The 23,291-nt window shown below is 36.9% G+C and overlaps 1 protein-coding gene across 1 annotated transcript in view; it reads right to left on the reverse strand.

Moving 5' to 3' along the window:
- Nucleotides 1–4,887, reverse strand: part of frem2b (FRAS1 related extracellular matrix 2b) — a 64,498-nt gene extending 59,611 nt beyond the window's left edge. Inside the window, 4 exon segments of the mRNA XM_043258293.1 lie at nucleotides 3–3,717; nucleotides 3,720–3,784; nucleotides 3,787–3,849; nucleotides 3,852–4,887. Coding sequence (XP_043114228.1) covers nucleotides 3–3,717; nucleotides 3,720–3,784; nucleotides 3,787–3,849; nucleotides 3,852–4,758 — 4,750 coding nt within the window. The 5' untranslated portion in view covers nucleotides 4,759–4,887.
- Nucleotides 4,888–23,291: the final 18,404 nt, after the last annotated feature.

Raw genomic sequence — 23,291 nt, forward strand, 5'->3', positions numbered from 1 at the left:
AGTTGCATAAACCGTGTCAGGGAACACATAAAAGTCTGTGTGAGTTCCATCAGTAACAGTAAAAGAGAAGCTGTCGGAGGCAGACTCAGTTCCATCGTGCTTATAACGTATCATGTTTTCATTCAGGTCTTGCTTTGTGAAGGACATAGCAGGTCGCGTGTTGTTAAACAGCAGCTTGCCATGTACAGGAACCTGGGTGATTGTAAACTTTAACAGGTGATCGACTGTATCGCGGTCCTCCACTGTCAGCTCAAAAGGAGTGATTAACTTGTTTTCTCCTTCATTAACGACTAGTCCGTGAATGGTGACCACAGGCTTTTTGTTGTCCACGTCTGTAATGGACACACGGAAGGTGCGAAACACAGGATTGTAACCATCTGTCACCTCAAACTCAAAGCTGTCCATCTTTACCTCATCATCAGAGGTGTGGATGTAGTATATTTTATTGCCAGCTAGTTGAAGCTGAGTGAACGAACTAATGGGCATCCCTGGCACATCAGTGCACTCTAAGTGTCCTCGTATAGGGGCACGTGTGATGGTGAAAACCAAGTGTTCATCAGGGCTGTTGTGATCGCTAGTGCTGAGCAGATCTGTGGTTAGAGTGACCCTTCCTCCTTCTTTCAATGAAACACCTTTGCTAATCACATCAGGGAACACCATGTCTATTCCACCCACAGTTACATAGAAGTACCTGTCAATCAAAGGGTTAATGCCATCAGTGACATCAAATTTGATAAGGTCACGAACTCCCTCTTGTCCGTTGTGAATGTACATAATCATATCTTGGTCGATCTCATTTTGTGTGAAGTTCATTCCAACAGTTACGTTTTCAAACATTCCAAATGGTGTTCGCTTTTGTAAAAACCCTTGACTTGGGCCATAACGGATGATGTAGGTTAGAATGCTGTCTTCTGTATCCAGATCTGTGGCTTTTAAAACTTTATTGGTGATTATTTTCACGTCTCCTACTTCTATTTCAAGTCCATCATTAATCGCCATTCTTGGTGTTTCATCATCAACTAAAATTACCATAATCATGACGGTTTTCTCCGTTCTGAATTTGCCATCAGTAAGTAGAACATCGAAACTATCCTCTGTAGTCTCTGAATCATCATGCTCGTAGACAATACTTGAAGCCTCTCGAATCTGATCAAGAGTGAAGTTTGTGACAGGAATAGTGCCTGAGGTTAACTGATTGAGGATAGATCCATGTTTCGGGGGTTTTGAAATGATAAACGTGAGCTCATCGGCTGGAACATCAGCATCAGCGCCGTTTAATATTGGAGTGTCAATCACAATGTTCATGCCTTCCATCACAACAAATTCTCTCATATGGATCTCTGGCTTTTCGTCATTGGATGGGATTACCACGATTGGGAAAAAGTGTCTCTCAGAAAAGTTTATCCCATCTGAACACCTGAAAGTAAACCTGTCCTCAACAGGCTCTACTCCTTTATGAATACTTTGCACATAATAAATGTGGCTTTCCCGAATGTCTTTAATGGTGAAAGCGCTAATGGGAATTCCAGATCTGGATTTTTCAGAGCCTGGTGCAGGGGAGATGTTTTCAACGTAGCCTGAGGTGGGCTGCACAATAATTGTGCAAAGAAGGTCATCATTAGGGGTGTCAAGGTCATTAGCACTAATGTGCGAAATTTCAATAACATTTTTCTCACCCTCTACGACAATGAATTGGGGACCCACAAAGACCTCAGGGGCTTGACTGTCCAGCGGCAGAATGGTAACCTGTACACGAACTCCTTTGATTTTATTTCCCCCAACTGTCCATTCATCCGACATATCTGTAAGCGTAAGGTTAAAGAAGTCGAATTTGGTTGTCAAGCCAATTTCTCCACTATTATGTGCATATACTACCAAGCCACTAATGATATCCGCTTGAGTGAAGCTATTAGAGGGCACACCATTCACTAATATTTCACCAAAAACTGGGGGATCTTCTACGATAAAGGTCAGCCTGAGGTCATCAGTGTCCTCGTCTCGACCCTGAATTACGTTGGTGGTTATCTCTGTCGCTCCGTTCTCCAGAACATCTATGTAAGAACCAATAGTGCCCTCTGGAAGGCTGATGGTTGGTGTTTCATCATCAATAGGCTTCACATTGATTTTAATTGTGATTGTGACAATGTGGACTCCGTCACTGACATCCAGCTGGAAGAAATCGCTGGTTGACTCATCACCATTATGAATGTAAGATATTCTACCCTTAGATATATCGTCCAAATTGAATGAATTCCCCTTAGTCATATCAGTGAATATGTACTTGACCTGACCATGCTTTGGAGGCTGGGTGATTGTAAACAGAATCTGTGAGCTGTCTGTGTCGGCATCTGTGGTGTCCAGCTCAGCGCGTGTGATGACGTGTGCCCCTCGTTCTTGAATGGTAAAGCCTGTGTTCGTGATCTGGGGTGGCTTGTTGTCGACAGGCTGTAAAAATATGGTGAAAACTCCACTGGCGCTGTTTCCCGCCATGTCTTCAACTTTGTAAAGGAACTGCACAACATGCGGGGTTATTCCGAGCTCTAAATCAGGAGGTTTGTAGGCTATCTTGTGATGATTTATCTGCGCCTGAGTGAACTCTGTCACTTCTGAATTTGGACTCTCAGTTAAAACAATGCTTCCTAGAATGCCAGGGCTGTTCTCATCTGTGTCAGTGGGTGGCTGGGTAATTGTGTATTTCAAGTCCCTGTCTTCTGAGTCTAAGTCTGTGTAGCGCAAGAATTTCTTTCTGAAATAGGTGAGTTGGTACTCATGAACAGTCACTTGAAGAGTGGTCCCAGCATAGAGCTCAGGGGGGATATCATCAATGGGGAGAACTTTGATGATGAAAGAGTTCTCACCGGATTGGTTCGGTGGGTCGTTGTCATCTTGTACACGGAAAACAAACTGTTCCATGATGGTCTTTGTATTATGTGGTCCGATATGCCTGTAAAACAGTTTGCCTTCTGTGATGTCCTGCTGGAACCATTCTGTCACTACTTTCTCATACATCTCATCCTCGGAATTGAACCTCCATGTGGATGGATCCTCCGGTGCATCTGATTGACGAAGTATCACTTCTCCTATAATAGAGTAGGGAGGCACCATGATGAACTTAATGGTTGAATCCTCAGAGTCTATGTCTGCTGCACTAAGCATTAATGAAGAAATGGGCATCATTTGGTTTTTAAACAAAACTAAGCCTGTGTTGGCATTGATTATGGGAGGTTCATCATCAGTTGGCACCACTGTAATGGGAAATAAAAACTCAACTTCATTTTTCCCATCTGTCATTCTGAAAATGATGTTATCGCTGTATGTGTCGCTGCCATCATGCTGGTAGATGACGCTCCCTACATCAAGATCTGCTGGGGTGAAGAATTTTCGCCTGTACCCCAGAACTGTGAGCTCTCCATGGCGAAGTCCATTAATAACTGTGATTTGGACATTGTCTAAATTGTCCTCATCGCTAATTTGTAGGTTTTGTAAGCTGGACAGTGCCCGGGACTGACCCTCATAAAGCAGTTGACCAGTATTACGGGTAACAACAGGTGCTAGAGTGTTCATGGGCTTGACCACTATCATAAACGCAAAGGGATCTGATATAGCCCCCTCAGTGTCTACAACTTCAAACTCAATTTGGAAGATTCTCTCCACATCCGAATCCACAGAGGGAGGCTTATAGGCTATTTTAAGATCTTTCAGGTCTGCTTGATAAAAAAAGACGTAATGGGCAAATTCCTGTCATCCGTGCTCACAATGTAGCCCTCCTCAAAGGACAGCGGGAAGTGATGTTGAAGATTAAATCATCAGTATTAGATTCCACATCCTCAGCGGCAAGCATATCGTGGTTATAGCAGTCATTACAAACTGGTCAACTTCCATCATCATCATTGCTACAAAACTGGGTTTAGGAGCTGTGTTTTCCTCACCCTCTTTTATAAGCACCACAATTTGGAAAAACTCTTGCTTCAGTACATTTGCTTCTTTGTCTTGCAACTCCAAATACATGGGAATATAATCTCGGTTTGGAGAACGATGTGCAAAAGTGTGCTGATAGCGAATATCCATCCTGACAAATTCATCACAGTCCACAGGTTTCCCCAATTTTCCATTATCAATCAGCTTTCCATACCTGGGCAGTGAGCCACCACTGGCCAGAGAAGTAACTTTGCACAAATGAGCGTTTCTATCGTAACTAAATTCCAGGATTTTCTTATCAATAGGATTACTCATTCCAAGCAGTTTCTCTACAACTACAGGCATGTGTTTGGTGAGAATCTCGAGCTGAGTGAAAATAACCTCAACTTCCATCATAAAGGGAATAATGACTGTATCGGTCTGAGTATCGTATCTGAGCTGAAGTCTTACTCTGTCTTTTGAAGGGCTCCTGGATCCGAAATGCGAATATTTAACATCATTGGGACCAAATTCACAAGGAAACTTTTTCGGGGACAGCTGTCCTGGTCTCTGTGACAGCGGGTCATAATCCAGAACTGTTATGGTGCACTTGTCTCCGGGCTGAACTTGGGTAACCAGGTCATTGATCGGATCGATATAGACAGATCTGCCGAAAGGAACCCGTATTCCATTATTGGCAACAAGAATAGCGTCCTCTGAAAGTTCAGATCTTAAACCGTACGTTAATCCCAAACTCTCAAATCCCTGTGCAGATGCATCGTGAAACAAAGTCAGTATAAAGAGAAACAAGTGCACATGAAACGCTCTACGTTGCCGCTGCCCTGTTATACACCGAGCCATTTGTGAATGCGAGCCAGTATTACTACTACACGTTCGGCACGATCCGTGGCAGGATGAGAAAGTGGAGAAAGTTAAAGCGCGCAACAGAAAAATCTCCCATTCGCATCCGCGCAAAGGTGCATCATTCTCCCTGAGCAGCTCGCACTCTGAATAAACTTCATGCCTCGCGGAGCCTTGCGAGGGAAATCACGCCCACTCTCACGCCATTGGCTGACGTTTACGATGGAATGCGTTCGGAGTGCTCTGATTGGTCGCGAGCAGTGTCACACAAAGGCAAGCGGGGACAGATCTGCATGAATTCAGAAGGAATGACTTGTTGTGGCATATTATGGCAAGCCGTTTTAGCATTCCTTCCTTCATAATACCTTGTATGCCTGTATATTCTTATTTATTATACAGCTGTCGTTTTTTTAATTAAACCTGAAATAATAAAAGGAATAAAAGCGACTGATACTGTCACAGTACCTCATTGTTGCCTTCTTGAGTGAATCACAGTCATCACAGTCTGCACTGAACAGAAGAATGCTTCACTTCATAAGAGCAAACTGAAAGTGATGCATTAAAATGTATTTTACATTTTACATATTTACATTTTTTGCTCGTTGCCTCCATGAAACATTAAAACAAACAAATAGATATTTAGATAAAAATAAATACATAAAATAAAACTTACCTGGTGCTTTTTATGGTGAGGAAATGTTATTGGCTTGGCAGAGTCAAATGAAGTGAAACATTGTCAGAAAGCCGAAACTAAATTATACAAAAGATCAAATGGTAAAATTACATAAAGACCTTTTCCTTTCTATAATGGTCTGATATGCAGTATAGCCACTGTGCATTGTGCCAGCTCTCTCTGGTGGTGAAAAAGAAAATCATGAACTTCACTGGAAAAAAAATGACTCCAATTATCTATAGTGCAAAGATAGGGGGAAAAACATAAAAGCATAAAAAAAAGTAAAACCCAATATCATCCAAATATTCCTGTATTGTTTTTCCGGTTTTTAGAATACCTCTAAATGAGACTTTAAACCAGGCATGTCAGATATTTAGGCCAAATGTTTCTTGGTGCTGCATTTGACACACGTGATAGTTTATATTGACTGATAAGACACAAACATCTTTTTGTGCAGCTGCCAAAGATGTGAGAGAAGAGAGCAGGTGTGGCAGAGAAAGAGAGAGAGAGATGAGTGAAGGTAAAACACTCAAAAGCGGTCTTTAACCATAACCATAACCAAATCATATCATTATATTTTATATAATGAATGCATTTAAACTGATCTGAAATTGCATGGTAAATTATAAAGGCAAGGGGTTTATTAAATATTAAGAATACAAACAGTTATTGCCTTTTATGTAAAAAAAATCTGCTTTTTCGTTTCAATCAACATATGCCAGTGTTAAATCATCTACGAAGCATTCTGCATAAATGATTACGTGAGACCAATTCAATTCAATGGTATTTCTGAGAGTTAAAGGTTCTTATAGAGAAATGCCAGAAATGCACAGAGAAAAGCTCCATCCACGCACACACATACAGTCACACAAACTCAGACAGCCAACTATTCTGGCATCCTGCTGTTTGGCTGATGTTTCCAGTAAGGCTTAAAATTATGCACATCACAGAGGAATTCAGCCCTGTCAACACCCCCAGTGTGAATCAGACAGATCAGATTAGAGGTGCCCGGTGCTGATTTATGCAGCTATTGTCCATTCTCGAGATAATTGCAATTTTTTTATTTGTAATGCAAAATCATGAGAGCTTAAATATTCATAATTGCATATGGCACAATTAATAAGCGCTTTCTTACTTTTGACTTGCATGAAGAATAAAAGGAAAAAGGTTTTCCGACACTGACTTCAGGGAAACGGGCAAGGTGAAAGCTCTAGGAGTGTTTGTCATCACCCGGCTGCTTCCCTGTGTTTGACATAACGGTTATTTTGGTTTTATTGGATGTGTAGGAAGCTGCAGATGTTCTCAAATTATAAAAGGCAGCAGTTCTAACGTGAGCTTTATCACACATAGTTATAACATGTTATTTCCATTATACATTTTTCATGAAATTAACATTTCTTTTGCTGGTACATGGTAAAAAAAAGTCTTGTGACAGTAAAGAGACTGTAATACTTCCTATATCCCCAGATTATTGTCATTACCTCAGTCTGATCCTACTCGTCAATTACAGCGTGAGCTCTCTACATCTCTGTAGTGTATAAACCCAGCATTACCTGGGCTCCATTCACATCCATTTACTTTCTAAAGCGCTTCCTCCAGGGGACTTCCCACTCAGGATTTTATGTTCTCTTCCTGGCTTGATTTAAGAATACCCCTTCCTTGCTATTATGATAAACGCACTTTGCCACCAGACATTATAGCGGTTCATCTTCTTTAGTGTTCCCAGAACATCACTTGTGGTTGTGTGCCCAGACTTGACGTGTTGGATGATGGTTATTCAGGACATCTGGTCCCGAGGGGGGCACGTGGTACATCTGATCACAGCGTTTAGATCAATCAGACTCGGCCACATGCAACACCACTCAGAGGTTTGGGGAGTTCTTTTTTATTTATTTGAAATAAAGAAATTAGTATTATTATTTGGAAAGAGTATATTAAAAGTGCTGTATGTAGAATTGAATGAGTGGTTGAATTAGACATTGCAGCTCAAATTCAATATATTGGAGAGAGTTTTTCACCTGGTCCTCCTCCTCAATCAGGTTGCCAGATTGACAACACCAAAAGGAACGAGCGCACATGACAATGAATGATATGAAATATGCTGTATTTTCTGCCAACTGGCAACCTTTAAGTGCCAAAATACAATTGTGTTAACTGGCTGTGGGCGGGTTATACAGACTAAAACAAAGACAGATATTTCACCCCAGGAACGCACATTTTCAAAGGAAAATAACCGCCTGTAGCATTATTTTTCAGATAAACAAGCATGTTTCTTAAATATCTGCAAACATATAAACATATTGTTTTTTAATCCTTTAGTTGAATCAAAAATGTTAATACAGCACCTTTAAAAGTTAGTAAAGGCATTTACAATACTGCAAAATATTTATATTTATATTTTAACTTCCTAAAACATTTTTAAGCAGCAAAATGTTTTCAACATTAATAATAATAATAAATGTTTCTTGAGATTTACATAAAATGCTGAAGTGCTGAAAGTTCATAAGAATATATAATATAATATTATTATAATATAATTATAATATTATAAAATACTAATTTATTACTGTATTTTTAGACAAAACATTTGAAAGGCAGTATAAATCTGTGTAAAATATATAAATCTTAATTATTCTGACTTTAACGCTGGGTGTTTATGTTACTGGAAAATGCACAAAGAGACCAAGTCTAAAAACCATCTGAGGCTATTTAACAGCGTATTGTTCTAATGTTAAATAATTAAACTAATTTACTTATTTCAAGTTCGTGTTTGACAGTTTTTAGCTATTTTAAATCAGATGCAGCAGCATGTTTTCTATGAGATCATAAAATATTAAAGCATACAAACAGACAAAACGAGGCAAATCAGGTACTGCAACTCTCAAAGCAATGCCTTTCACACTTTTTGTGAATTATTGAGTTTCCTCAAGCACAAAAAAGAATAAGAAGAGGTTTACAGACAATTTTCAACTATCATCTGTAACTCAAAACATGTATCACTCTGCTGATTTTCCGACTTTCAGAGGTGCCGAGCGTTGCAGTTGTCATTCAGTCTTTCCAGCTGCAACAATCTCTGAGCTTATCTGGTCTATTTTTTGCCTGAAATGCACTGGGTTGTGACAATGCAGCCCACATATCTCATTAGTGCTATTTTAGTTCACTACTGCAGAGGCTATGGCCTGTGTTTGATTGGACATGCTCTCCTGCTGGACGAGGAAAGCTTGTTGTTAAAACATGTCAACACAATTTTTATGACAGATGTGTTCAGGTCAGCAAACAGAAGTCACAACAGATTCAGACGTCTGGGCTTGTCTTTTAGACTGAGGAAACGGTTGAGAAAATGGATCGGGAGTGAAAACATCAAAGAAAGTATCCTCTATAATCATAGCAAAACAGCAAAAACGCTATCAAAATCTATTGTTCAAATTCATTTGCATAAAATTCTATTATAATAGCTTTGATGAGATATTGTCTGAACTGCTATAAAGACACTGCATTTTTTCTAGGCTTAGCTGGATTTAAATCATCATATTCTCACATATCTTGAACTACATCTCATCATTACTTCCATTTAGACATACTAATACAAGATACTTTTTTTATGTATAAACATTTTCTATTTTTAACTGTTTTATCTTCATTATTTTACATTATTCATAAATAAACATTTAAATAATTGTAAAAGTTTTAAAATTCTCTGTTTCATTGCTGTGGTTATTTTTTTATTTAATTTCATGATTTTCATGATCATTTTATTTCTTTTATATAAATCACCATTGAGTGTATATATATATATATAATATAATGCATATATATAATATATAATATATATAAATTTAATGCATCTCTTGCTGAGAATATATATCTTATCTTATATATCTTGTCTTATAAGTCAAACGTCTTTTTCAAAAAACCAACTCCATACTTTTTGTATAAAATGCAAATTTCAAACCTAAATAGATTTTTTTCCAGTTAAAACTGTCTCTAATAACATTTATTTTAATTAATTAAGATTACTTACATTACATTAAACTCAGTGTGATTTATCTACATGATTTCTTGCTTTGAAATCTTGAAATATGGCCTAAAACCATATTTGTATGAGATGAATGCTATAAGTGATGCTGAAATAGTAATGAGCAGAAAGATAAATTTATATTATAGTTGTGCCAGAGGAGGTACTTATAAATAAATTAGTCAGAGATAATTAACATCAGAAGTTACTTGGTTATAAAACAAGCTCACTCAGGAGAAACCCCTCACACCCTAAACTTTTAGTTGTTAATAAGTCTCAAGGCCTCCAGCTGTTCGCTGGTCAGTAAGGCGCATTAGGGGTCACCTGTTCTAATCCTGCTTTGGGCCAAATCTACATCCACACCCAGCACGATACAATTTCTGCCCGATGGACCCTCAGCCCTGCTGGCACACGTCGTGCATACACCCTATACTGCAGTACACTGTGGAAAGAAAACGCTTTAGCATAAAAATGACATATTATAGACCCCTGAAAGCCTGCACATGGCATTTAAACGCATACATTTTTAATTTCAAATGGGTTATTTCACATTGTAGTGTTATAGTGTTTGTTTTGATGTTTTGCTTTCTAGCCGCTCAATGAAAAAAGGTTGTTATAAGTGGAAATTACATTTTGCAAATGCCATCATCCCTTTCATCTACCGACATGGAATCACTTAACGAGTTTGTTTAAAGTGTAACCAAGGTCTGTGTTGCGCTGTTTTAAGGAAATATATTCAGCATAACACTGCATACCACATCCTTATAAAAACAGTTTCCAATGTATGCTTTTCAGTTTATATATATATATTATGTATTTCAGAGAGCTGTCAAACTGCCTTTTAAAGGTTAACATCAATGGTGGCTAATGCTGCTTTGTTTTGGGGTTGACAAAAATATTTTCACTGTTCCCTGCTTGGCATTAATTAAGTGCAACATTAATCTTTCATTGAGTTGCTCCAAAAGTTCCAAAAGTTAAGCTTTTCCACTAGACTTAGCAGCAGGTATGACACTTTACAGTCCGAGATATCTGCCTCGAGGAATTGGGTTTTTTTTTTAATGTTGAGCGGATCTGTATTTTTTAGGTAGGCCTATTACGTGTACTATCTTATGAGGTACATAACTATTCACAATTTTAATTTCCATTTACCTAAACAAGTTACACCCTCTCAACTGACTTCTCAATGATCAGAACTAACATCAGGTTACTCTGAGCCTACATTAAGTCTTTGAGGTTTGTTAACGTATCATTGGTTATTTCAAAGGTAGCCTGACAAAAAGTCAATCCTGTTTTATCACCACTTACGCCTTGATGAAGTCAGCTAAAAATACTGCTACAACTAAAGCCTACTAAATGGTAAAAATGTTATAATCACTTTAATCAAAACTCCTTTACCTTTTAAAAAGATAATGCAAACAACCTTAAAGTATATAAAGGGAATGTTGCACTTTCTCCTCTCAGCTGTGAACGTGAAGTTAGATTTTGAGTAGCTCTGAACTGCCCCTTTGTGCCCATTTTAAAGACATGCAACCATTTAAATATTATTTACAGAAAACTAAGATCGCATGCCCAAAATATTACAGTATTACAGTATCTGTTTTAAAATATGCCAAGTGCAATCTCATAAACCCACAAAGCACGCATATCAGATCCACTCCAGAGCTGCTCTCTTATATTCAAACCAAGAAAAAGAGAGAGATTCGTTTAGCAGAAAAATGTGTGTGTCAATAGATGGCGCTGTGATAAAAACTGTAACATCCCCTACTGTATTTTCTGCATTTTTCCTACATACATACAGCTTCAATCATTTATCTGTGACTCTGTATACAAGCAATCAGGCAAACTAAAACAATCTGAGCACTAGCGAACTGACTGAACAGTAGCGTAATTAGCATCAGATGAACCAGATTGCCGTCATGAGACACTCCCATCCTGACCACTTTATTCCGAGATTACTGAAGTACTTATTATGTTACTTTGTAGTTCAAGTGCCATATTTGGTTACCTTATTTATTGCTAATATGAAAACTAAGGACTAACTCTCTATAATTTGATAGACTGCTGCATTCATTACATTCTAAATGGTTGAAAACCTAAAATGGACGTTGGTGTTGTTAGCTCACAATGTGAATTTGGCAGCTCGCTTATTTTGATACGCTTTTATTTATTTTAAGAAAGTGTAGAAATGGTATAAGGGCTAAACATTACCGATGCTAAGTCCGATATTGTACCACATGTACGTCATCAGGATACACAACAAACTCACTACATCACATTAAACCAAATGTTCACTTGGTTTAAAAGGTCACTGGTCATCCTTCAAACTGTGCCCTATTTTGTCATGTAACCTGTGGGGCACCTCTTGGGCTAGATAGAAAATAGAAGCTCAATAGAAACAATTACAGAAATTCCAGTGGTTTCCATTAAAATATCATTAGAACCAATCTCCTTTTCCAGTAAAAACCACTATAAAAGTCCTTTTTGTGGTGTGTTTTGGCCATCTTTTAACATAGATTTAACATAACACCAACTGACTTCATCACTATAGACACCATATTAGTTTCCATTAAAAGAAGCTTCAATTCCCATTATAACCATTACATGCATTACATTTTCTATTGTGTTTTGGGCAAGGTTCTATTGGGTTTTTTCAGCAGGTTTCATTCATTGTGACTGTAGTATAGGCCTACAGTAAAGCATAAAATCAAAATCATTACGTCTTTAATATGTTATTAATTTCTTATGTGCAAAAGCGCTCATCCACATGCAAAACTGGTTTACATTTCTTGTTGATTGTTTATCCTGTTCTATAACATGAGGCTTATGAAAAATAAAAAGAAATGCAAGTTTAATGCATTACTGATTATGTATGAATTTATTATTATTTATTATTATTAAGATATTTAATTTAATTTTTTTCCCTAGTGTATGTAATGTAATAATACCGATGCACGTGAAACCAGTAGTTGTATTTGTTTTTTTCATTGTTAAAAAATACCACCATCTTCATCTAAGCTTTAGTTCTGCAGTAATAATAAAAATAAGTAAGTAATAATAAAAAGAAAATAAGAGAGAGCGCCGTAATAAAAGCCATATATGGCTCTGCATTACTCATCTGAGCAGGTACTGTAAGCAAAACTGTTGAGGCCAAATGTGGCTGATAAGCTGTCACGCTTTGGTCTAGATTCGGCATGGCTTAGCACATATGAGCTTCGAACCTTTACCATGAGTTTTACCATAGCTTTAGAATTGGAGGAAATTTCATTTAGGATGACAATATGTTTGGAAGTATATGGTTTAGATGACAGCACACAAAATGAGAGCCATGCATAGTTTGTCTATAGCACACTATGGAATGTGTTAATCATGTGTGGCAGGTTAGTGGAAGTCCACATATCAGCCTGCACTTCAACAATGCTATTGGTTGCTTTGTGTTTTTCCTTATTCTTATCGGTGGATTAATGACATTTTGAAAATCTATCCGTTATTTCCCACTCCCACTTCTGCTAAAAGGATAATTATGGAAAAGCTCCTTATATACAACAACTGCCTTTGCCAGCACACTATTATTCAGATAAATGAAGTTTTGGTGCTTTAAATGCTTTTTAGAAATTACAATGGTACACTTATCCGTACAGAACATTATACCCAACAAATGAAGCTATGGTATAATCTCAATCCATTTCAGTTGATATCTGTGAATAAATCTTGTGTTTTGCTCTTTTCTAATAAGAAAAAGTCTCATCTTTAAATTATTCCCTATTTTATCAGGAAAGACATAAATGTCATTTTGATGCTCTTTTGATGATTAATTAATTCATCTATTTATTTAATTTATTTACTTATTTATGTGTTGGTTGTAGTATCTAAAATGATTTAATTTAATAGATTGGGCTCTGTTATTAATTGCAGTCTTTAATATTAGTACCATAATGTGCTCTATGGCTCCTATTGTATAGCATTAGCTGAGATATATTTTTTTAGCCTTGAAAATAGTTTATTTAAAGGCAGAGCCACAAATTCTTCAGTAAACCACTGTTTATTAAATAAAAAGGCAGTTGTATGTTGTTTCCTCTTCTGTACCAAAAATGTTTGAATGACTTTAAAACTAGTACACCCCAGTGTTTTTAATTAATATTGTATATTACTGTTATGTCTAAAAATAGCCTTTTTTCTCATTTAAAAGGGCTTACAGCAGCACTCATGTCTTGAGTGGTAGAAAGAATGTGTGCAGTGCCTATTCACAAATAATATCTAATGTAGGATACTAATTATGATATTTTCTCTTCTATTTCCACAGAGACTGTGATTGAGAAAGACTGGCAAGACTTACATTTTACACATTTACTTATCTCATATTTATAACATCGCTGAATTCTAGTTGTGTTATGTCATATATTGCAATTTTGTTATTTAAATTCTACTATAAACATAAAAAATTGTGTTTAATCATTTTTGTGTTTAGGATGTGTTTGGGATTTACTGTGTAATGGGTATTTTAAATAATAATAAAAAAAACAGGTTGAGTTTTTAAAATATGGTTGAATAATAGATTTTGACGTGTTGAAACATGTGGGCCATATAGCGCTATCATCAGCCCTTTACAGAACTTAACCACATAAGAATACCATGTAAGGTCCATATATCAGCCCACGTCTGTTCTCGCTCTAAGTTAGGTTATGGCAATATTTTGGTTCAGTTCTGGCTAAAACATTTGTGAACCAGTTTTGTACTGGCAAATACGATCTAATCCGGGGCACACTTAAACTGTTGGTATGAGCCACATCAACCCTTTTCTAAAGGAACTTTGCTGACTGGGTAGGTGCGCATTAGCAGCATTAAAAGCTCACAAACATTGCTTTAAATTGACCAACCTTCATTTGGAAAAATGAATCAAACCAATAAGGTAAAAGTAAATGCATATAATAAGAACGGCGTATTTATGTAAATCGTTGTTTGCTACCCAAAACCAAAATATGTGTAATGAAATTACTGATTGAATGTCGATGTGTGAGGAAACCACCAATTAAAAAGCAAGCAAAAAGCCTGGTTTATACTGATTTTGGTTTAACATTTTATTGTCTCTTTGTAGACTGTGGTCACGTGGGTGCAACCATGCTGCTCATTAAAGAGTTATAGTCTCGAATGCTTTGTTGTTTCCAACAAATATGTACAGTATCTTATAGACTAGAGACACTACGCATAAATTATACTGAGGCAGTGACTGCGGTACAGGATCTCATTTATAAAACGATGGTGCTGGTTGTTTTACTCTCTTTCATTTGCTTAAGAAACCAGTCCAGTGTAAACAGGATGAAAGGTACAATGTCAAAGCAGTAACATGTACCTCAGTGTTTTCTTGTAAAGAGAGCTCTCTGTCTAACATCGGTGGCTTTACAAGGATGAAACTATTTCCTATTATGCTTATAAGAGAGTGACCGCATAATGATGTTGAATTCGTGGAATAAGGGATTGATTAGCTATGCTATCTCACTTACTGCAGAGCTACTCAAATGAAGAAATATGTCAGCATGACACAGTCTTGAAAAGTCTTAAAGCCTCCACTAAAAAAAAAACCCAAACAGTCCATTAAACATGTTGCACTAAACAACAACTGTCCTATGACAAACACTGTAACAATGCTATGAAGTAGTATTAATTGTGCTTGCAATATAAAGTCCACTTAAATAATTTTCACTACAATTGACTACTGAGATACAAGATGACGACAGCTGAAACTTTCTATTCTATATAATCATTTTGAATGTGATTTATGTGGATAAGATGACTGAAATACACCTTTGCTATGTGCGAATAGGAACCACTGGGCACTATCTGACAGATGGATGGAATGACCAGAAAACTAGAATGATTCATCCATTAAACTCAGTGCATTAAAAGAATTTCAAAAGCATGCTTGTCACCATTTGTGCAATAAGCCGAAATTGCTCCATCCATAAATGTGATTAAAATAGGTTATATTACATAACCGAAACTTCATAATAGCAATGAATCCCTTTTTCTTGTTCCTGAGATGCTTTCATCTGCTTGAATGATTGAATCATTAAACAACCTGCAGCGGAGATTCCTTTCAGATGATGCTACCCAGAGACTGCTAAAATAAACCAGCAGATGATTAAAAAAGCAGCTGCTGCTGTACTTTGCTTTATGAACGTAACAGTTTGGGATTTCTCAAAATTGGAGAAGATGAAAATTCTCGGAAACTTTGGACTTGAGCGGATAAAATCTTGTTTATTTCTTGCGTTAAATACAATATCTGTTCTTCTCAGTAATGAAACAGTCATTGGCGACTATAGCCGCAATAACAGCATTTCACATATCAAACAGGAAGTGACACGGGCTGAAGTGTAAGCACTCAGAGTTCACACGTTGGGGATCAGAGGCTGCGTGGAGAAGTTGACATGTCTCACTTTCGTGGTTAGAGGATCTGCTCCTGAGGAGCCAGCAGCGAATGATGAAACTGCAGGACACAAAAATCTCCTACACTAACTGTCTGAGGAACAGAACAGAATATAGAAGGATGCTCCATGAGGAGAAGTTCAAAGTCTTACTCAAATACTCAAGCTGCTGCTTTACTCAACCTGGCTTTTAAAAACGGATGTGAAACTGAACTTGTATTTATTTATTGATTTTTATGCAAACCGATTGGATGTAGGCGTTTCATTCAGACATGAACACTGACAGTTGAGAGGAGTGGTTATGATGTCACACTCATGCCCAAGCCTTTAAATTAACGTCCTCAGAGAAAAGCCCATCATTTCAGAGGGGAAAAGCTTTTTCAGATTTGGTTTGAAGATTATGAAGGCAAACAACTTTCGTGTATTTGTGTGCATGAACTGTTGGCCATAACAAAATATTTATGCAATTAAAGTATGTGGAAATCTTCTTGAATTTTCATGAATTATAATGGAAACTTTTGGTGTAGACCATGTGTATACTTTTTATCAGCACAAGTGTCAGAAGCCAGGATCAAAACTTACGCATATATGTTTTATAAACCACAAAAAACAAAGACAAAAAAATTTAAATAAATGTCTACACAAATATCTGTATCTCTCTCTGTGTAGTAGTTGAATTGGCATTTTTCCTAAAACCACTATACACCATAAAGAGAGAAAATAAATAAATATTAAATACAAAATCATATATACTGCCTTTAAAAAAATAAATAAAGAAAATAATTTATTTAGCGTATTCAAACTTTTTCCAGCAAAAAGTAAAATTACCCTACATACTCACTCCCCAAGCCATCTCTAGGTGTATATGACTTTTCTTCATTCAGACAAACCACGGTTCGAGTTTTTTTAAATTTATCCTAAACTTGGTAATGCTGGTGGATAGTGGCCATTATTTTGAAGCTCAGTAAACTGGATATAAGTAATGCTATGTAAAACTAACCTATACACCCAGCCGGGGGTTATAATGTGTCTCCTAGCTATTATATCGATGGGTTTTTGGAACAAAAATATTTCTAGTTGTAAAATTATAATGTAAATTATAATTGACTTCAAAATAATGGCTACCATCCACCAGCATTAGCTTCAGAAGAAACTTCAGGATAATTTTTCATAATTAAAAGGAGCATAAACTTAGGATGGCTTGGGGGTGAGTATATAGTGTATTTTTATTTTTTTAGGTGAACTATTCCTTTAATTTTTAGTCATGCAAATTGATGCTAATGCTTTATCTGCTCTAGCCAATCTAATGGCAACAAACCTGACGATCCGTCTTTATGCGTCGGATGGTCAATCATTCTCAAACCATCATTTATCTACGGCATAGCATTGCTGATAAAGCTGATTGCATCAATTAATTTTGAATAAGGTAGGATGTTCAGTGACAGCTGAATGACTACCAGTCTGCCGGTAAATAATCATCATAGCGGTTGTCACAATCAATTACCATAAAAGCACTAAAAGATCACTCATTCATTTCAGGTCTGAGAAGTATCTACTTACTAACACTATAAAAATGCAAATCAACCACGTCTGCTTTTTGTTGAGAGTAACCCACCCTCCGTCTGTAGGGCAAGAGAAAGGATGAAATGTGCTTTTGATGTAGCTCTCTCCTATGAGAACAGGTGAACCCACGCCTAGCATGAGACACATTTATCTCTGTCAGAAAAAGTGCTGCCCACGACTGTGGCTAGACGGAGTGTTTGAGCTTCTTTCTAAATGTCAGTACTTTAGCTTTTAGAAACGGCACTTCCAGTTAGTCTGGCAGATTAATTAGCTATATATCGAGCATTATACAAGAAGGCCCAGCTAAAAAGCGGTTTAAACCAGAAAAAACGGCATGTTTGATCAGGCTGGTTTAATGCTCAGTCACAGATTAACTAGGCTAAACAATGATGTCTTGATGATCCAAGCTAGACAGCATTCAAGAACACGGTGTACAGGGATCATCCTCAAAATAATATTATTTGCAATTAGTTAAAAACAGTAATGTGTGCAGTCATTTGATGTAGCTGATGTTTATGGTTCCTGCAGAATTTTAAAATATACACCTACATTTGCAGAGGTGCAAAAGAAACTCTTATTTTCAAATATCAAAGCTTGGCATGCATTATAAAAAGACATAAAACATTCCTAATTTGCTTTGTTCCAGGACAAGTAACTTCAAAAAAGCAATAAAATCCACAAAGACTTAAATGACTGTGATTCAGCTTCCTAGATCTATCAACACCATCATCACAAATTCTGTTTAATTCCAAGCTGTGACTACCGTCATTTTTGCTGCTGTTCCTACTCAGTTTTGTGTGTGTGTGCTTACATTGTTAGTATGAAAGACAGGCGGATCACCATTTTTCTCTTGTCTGGAGTTTCATCCAGTTCCATCAACAATGAGAAAAGCTGCTCATTCCCTTTATAGAGAAATATACAAATCAGAATGAAAAGCGCGAATTAATCCATTTTACACACTGGCATGGCAACAGCTGCAATCAGTAATGCTTCGAGGCAACACGGTTTTTACGGGGTGGATTTTTGTGTTTCCTAGGACCTAGATCAATGGCCCGATCGCGAACTACCTAAAGTGATCGTTTTCTTTTTCAGTGTTTTCCAGCCTCTATTCCCACACACACACACACACACAGAACTGACAGTTGAATGTATTTAAAACATAATTTCAAGTAAATATTTCATCATTCCAGCTCAGAGAGACGTTCTCAGAACTTTTGGCTCATGTTCTGGTAAAAATTCTTATTAAAGTTATTACCAATCATTCTTTGTGTATAACAGAATAGTTGTTATCTTGATCTTTAATACTAGCTAAATAAAATGAAAACTTTTGGTATTGATATGCAAAAATGGACTTTGGCACGTGCTATGTGATGGTGGTATTAAGGTTGTAGGAGTAGTACTTGTTACCAAATTTCGTATCATATGAATGCAAAAATTGTGTATTATGTTTTGTCATATACCTCCAAAGAAATCCATTTTGTGTATCAACACCACTGAATTTTGGTTTTATTTGGCGTTACTGTTTATACACATTTTCATGAGACTTAACATTAAGAACAAAAACATTATTTATAGCTGCTTTATGATATTTTTTCCTCAAAATGTTTTATGTCAAGAAAAGTTACTTGTTTCAGAATATCTCGTTCATATTGTTCCCGAAACGTTAGCAAAATGCCAAAAGTATCTATAAATGACGATAGCATGTTTTATTAAGCTAGACCAAACTTGTAAGACTTTCTTCCTTTTTCTGTTTTTCTGTGTTATTTTTGCACGTTTTAAAGCCTTGGTTCCATTACAGAATTGTATGGAGAAGATAAAGGCGTAATTACATCAGTATTCCACAGATGTAAGAAAAACGTTCTGGCTGAGACAGTAGCTATTTTGTAATGAAACAAAAGCTACAAAGCTGCATGGTTTGGTCAGACAGCTGTAGTGAATTGATTATGCGATGTAAAGTAAACATTATCCAGACACCCAGTTTACAGAGATTATTTTGTTTATATAACTTGCGTCTCGGACCTTACGCCCGTATCTAGGATCTGAGGCACAACACAAGCAAAAGGAAATGTGCCACTAAACTACGCTCCGAGAATTCCATCTCACATCTCAATTTCAAGCCCACATTTTTGAACTGCCGCCAAAGACTCACATGACAGCGTAGTTTACATAAGCAATGTTTAGTAAAACTTCTCTGCTTTCACAGTGTTTCTTTCAGGTGTCTGGCAGGAACACTGTTAAGCGGCTTTAATGCATCTTTGTTTCGCGGCTTTGCCAGACAAATTTTAAGAATTCCCAGCCTGCTAAGAGGCCTCAAATAATTAAATTTCAGTTGCAATATTTAAAAATACAAAGTCCACAATATATTTGACCTAAAAGCAATAGCTTTCGACACCTCAAACAAATCCTACCTACAGAATCATGCATCTTCCTGTGAAGTTTTTTGCGCAAGTTTATTCGTTTTATTAATAGCTGATAGGTAATTCTCTGGGTTTTAGGCAGTCATTTTAACTCAATTTATTCTCCTTCAAAGAATTGCATAAACTTGCATAATGCACGATTGGGTTAAATGAGCGCAAGAAACCCTTTTCCTTTAAGGGTTCAATTGAAACCTCCACAGATATTTGAGCGTTCCTCGGTACAACAATCCAGACATCATTATTTGCACTGTCTAATTGTGGTACTTTTTTTAGATCAGAGCTTATATGAAATGCTTTGGGCTATTCATGTATTTGTTTAATTTACTTTGGAAGCCATATATCACGATGATAGTTTGGTCACCATTCCAGTTATGTTCAGAGCAATAGATCAGGGTCGTTGCTTAAAGTCAGTTGCTTAAATAAATAAAACAAGGATGCATTCAAGATTGTAGTCAAAATTGATAGTAAAGGCTTGCAATGTTCAGTTAATTCAGAAAACGCTAGGCTTTTAAATATACTATTTATTAACCAGTCCTTAAAGATCAAGTAAAAAAAGATATTGTATAGTTTTAATGGCCAGTAATAGTGTAGCTTATTAGAATGATTTCTGAAGGATCGTGTGACACTGAAGGCTGGAATAATGTAGGGAGTCTTTTGAACACATTACATTTTAAAATATATTAAAACTGTTCTGCTTTTGAATTGTTGCAATATTTCTAATAATATTACTTTTTACTGTATTTGACACAAAAAGCAGCCTTAGTGAACATTCACATCGTTTAAAAGAAATCGTACTGACATGAAACTTTTTTAGACAGTATACTTTTCAACCGCAAGAAAAAAAAGCATCATACCGTAGCTAGAAATATCATGACTACACATCAATCTGAAAGCGTAAGAAGCATCTTACAAGTCTCACAGTCAAGATGGCCAGTAGAAAACAAGCAGCAATTTGCTGTGGCTCTTGCTTGAATATCTATTCTCACCTAGTTATTTCATTTATTTATCACTCTCATATCTCACGAGCTCTCATATGCCGCAGTGGATGAAACATCATCTTGTTATCAACTGGTCAAATGTAATTCGCGTGTATGCTGAACTTGAGTCATGCTGGAATACGTGCTGGAAGCCATTCAGTGGCGTCTCTGAAAGTTTTATCAAGCCTGTCAAGAATCAAGGCCGGTCGCTGACGCATCTACTCTAAACAACACTTTTAACGGGCGATTCCTGAATGCGTTTTTGGACACCAAGATCAGCTTGCGACCGTTTAATTCCATTCAGATATTCATGTGCACATCTCAAAATAGTCACGATTTACGTTCACCCCAGTTTATTTGTAAACACACACTGTGCTCCGAAGGGTTTCGGCGTTTTTCTTCGCTCTGAAACAACGCCAGTTGTTGAGCGTTCCGCGCTTGGCTGCAGCTTTACATGCAAACAGCTAAGAAATAAAGATCATTTTGCAAATAATAAGAGGCGAGACGCCAGGTGTGTTCAGAATCTGATGCCTTTTAAACAAAACCGCTTGCATGAAGGAAGTGTCAAGCGCGAACTCAACAATCAAGGTTTATTTTCAGAAAGCAAAGAAAAACGTCAAACCCTCCCGAGCGTGTTTACAACAAACTGGGATTGAGCGTAAAATCAGACTATTTTGAGATGTGCACATGAATATCTGGATAGATTAAAGCGACTCAAGCTGATCTTGAAGTCAAAACGTATTCCAGGAATCGCCGTTAAAGTGTTGTTTAGGTAGATACGGTCAGCCCGAGGACACGCCTGATTCTTGACAGGCTTGATAAACTTTTAAGTAGGCGTCACTGAATGGCTCCAGCACAGAGCTCAGCGCATGACTCAGTTCAGCACCGCGTGAGTACATTTGACAGTTGGATAACAAGATGATGTTTCATCCACTGCGGCTATGAGTCTGAGATATGAGAGTGATAAATAATGAAATAACTAGGTGAGAATAGACATTTAGCTTAAGAGCCACAGCAAATTGCTGTTTATTTTCTACTCGTCATCTTGGCTGTGAGACTTTTAATAAGATGCTTCTTAAACTTTTCAGATTGATGTGTAGTCATGATACTTCTAGCTACAGTATGATGCTTTTTTTCTTAGCGATTCAGAAAAGTATACTGTTCAAGTTTCATGTCAGTGATTTCTTTAAGCGATGTGAATGTTCTGGAGTTGCCTTTTTGTGCTCCAAATACAGTAAAAGTAATGTTGTGAATATTGCAACAATTCAAAAGAACAGTTTTAATATATTTTAAAATGTAATGTGTTCGTTGACTCCTTGCCATTATTCCAGCCTTCAGTGTCACGATCCTTCAGAAAATCCATTCTAATAAGCTAGTATTATCAATATTAAAAACTATACAATATCTTTTTTTACTTGATCTTTAGGACTGGTTAATAAATAGTATATTTAAAAACCTGGCGTTTTTCTTGAATTAACTGGAACATTGCAAAACCTTTACTATCAATTTTGACCAATTGGGTACATCCTTATTTTATTTATTTAAACAACTGGCTTCTTTAACTTAACGACCCTGATCTATTGCTCTGAACATAACTGAATGGTGACCAAAACTATCATCGTATATGGCTCAAGTAAATAAACAAATACATGAATAGCTCAAAGCATTTCATATAGCTCTGATCTAAAGCACTACACAATTAGACAGTGCAAATAATGATGTCTGATTGTTGTGGAGGAAACGCTCTTCAAATATCTGGTGGAGTGTTTCACATCTCTGAACCCTTAGGGGCGAAAGAGGTTTCTGCGTGCTCATTTAACCCACCGTGCATTATGCAGGATTTATGCAATTCTTTGAAGGAGAATAAATTGAGTTAAAATGACTCCTCTGTCTAAAACCCAGAAATTACTCATCAGCTATTTAATAAACGAATAAACTTGCACTTAAAAAAAACTTCACAGAGATGTGATTCTGTAGGTAGGATTGTTTAAGTGTAAAAAGCCATTGTTTTTAGGTCGTCATATTGTGGGACTTTGTAGCTTTTAAATGTACCTTTGAAATTTAATTCTGAGGCCTCTTAGCGGGCAGAATTCTTGCAAATTTGTCTGCAAAGCCAAAACAAAGATGCATTAAAGCGTTTAACAGTGTTCCTGTCAGACACCTGAAAGAGAAACACGTAAAGCAGAGTAGTTTACTAAACATTGTTTCTGAGCAAAATTACGTTGTCATGTGAATCTTTGGCGGGTGTTCAAAAATGTGGCTTGGGAAATTGAGATGTGGAGATGGAATTCCTCGGGAGCGTAGTTTAGTGGCACATTTTCCTTTTGCTTGTGTTGTGCACTCAGATCCTAGATGCGAGTGACAGTCGGAGCGTGTGTTATATAAACAAAATAACTTCTGTAAACTGGTGTCTGAATAATGTTGCTTACGTATAATCAATTCACTACAGCTGTCACGGCCAAAACCATG

This window comes from Puntigrus tetrazona, chromosome 15, assembly GCF_018831695.1.
Source record: "Puntigrus tetrazona isolate hp1 chromosome 15, ASM1883169v1, whole genome shotgun sequence".
In the NCBI taxonomy this organism is placed as follows: domain Eukaryota; kingdom Metazoa; phylum Chordata; class Actinopteri; order Cypriniformes; family Cyprinidae; genus Puntigrus; species Puntigrus tetrazona.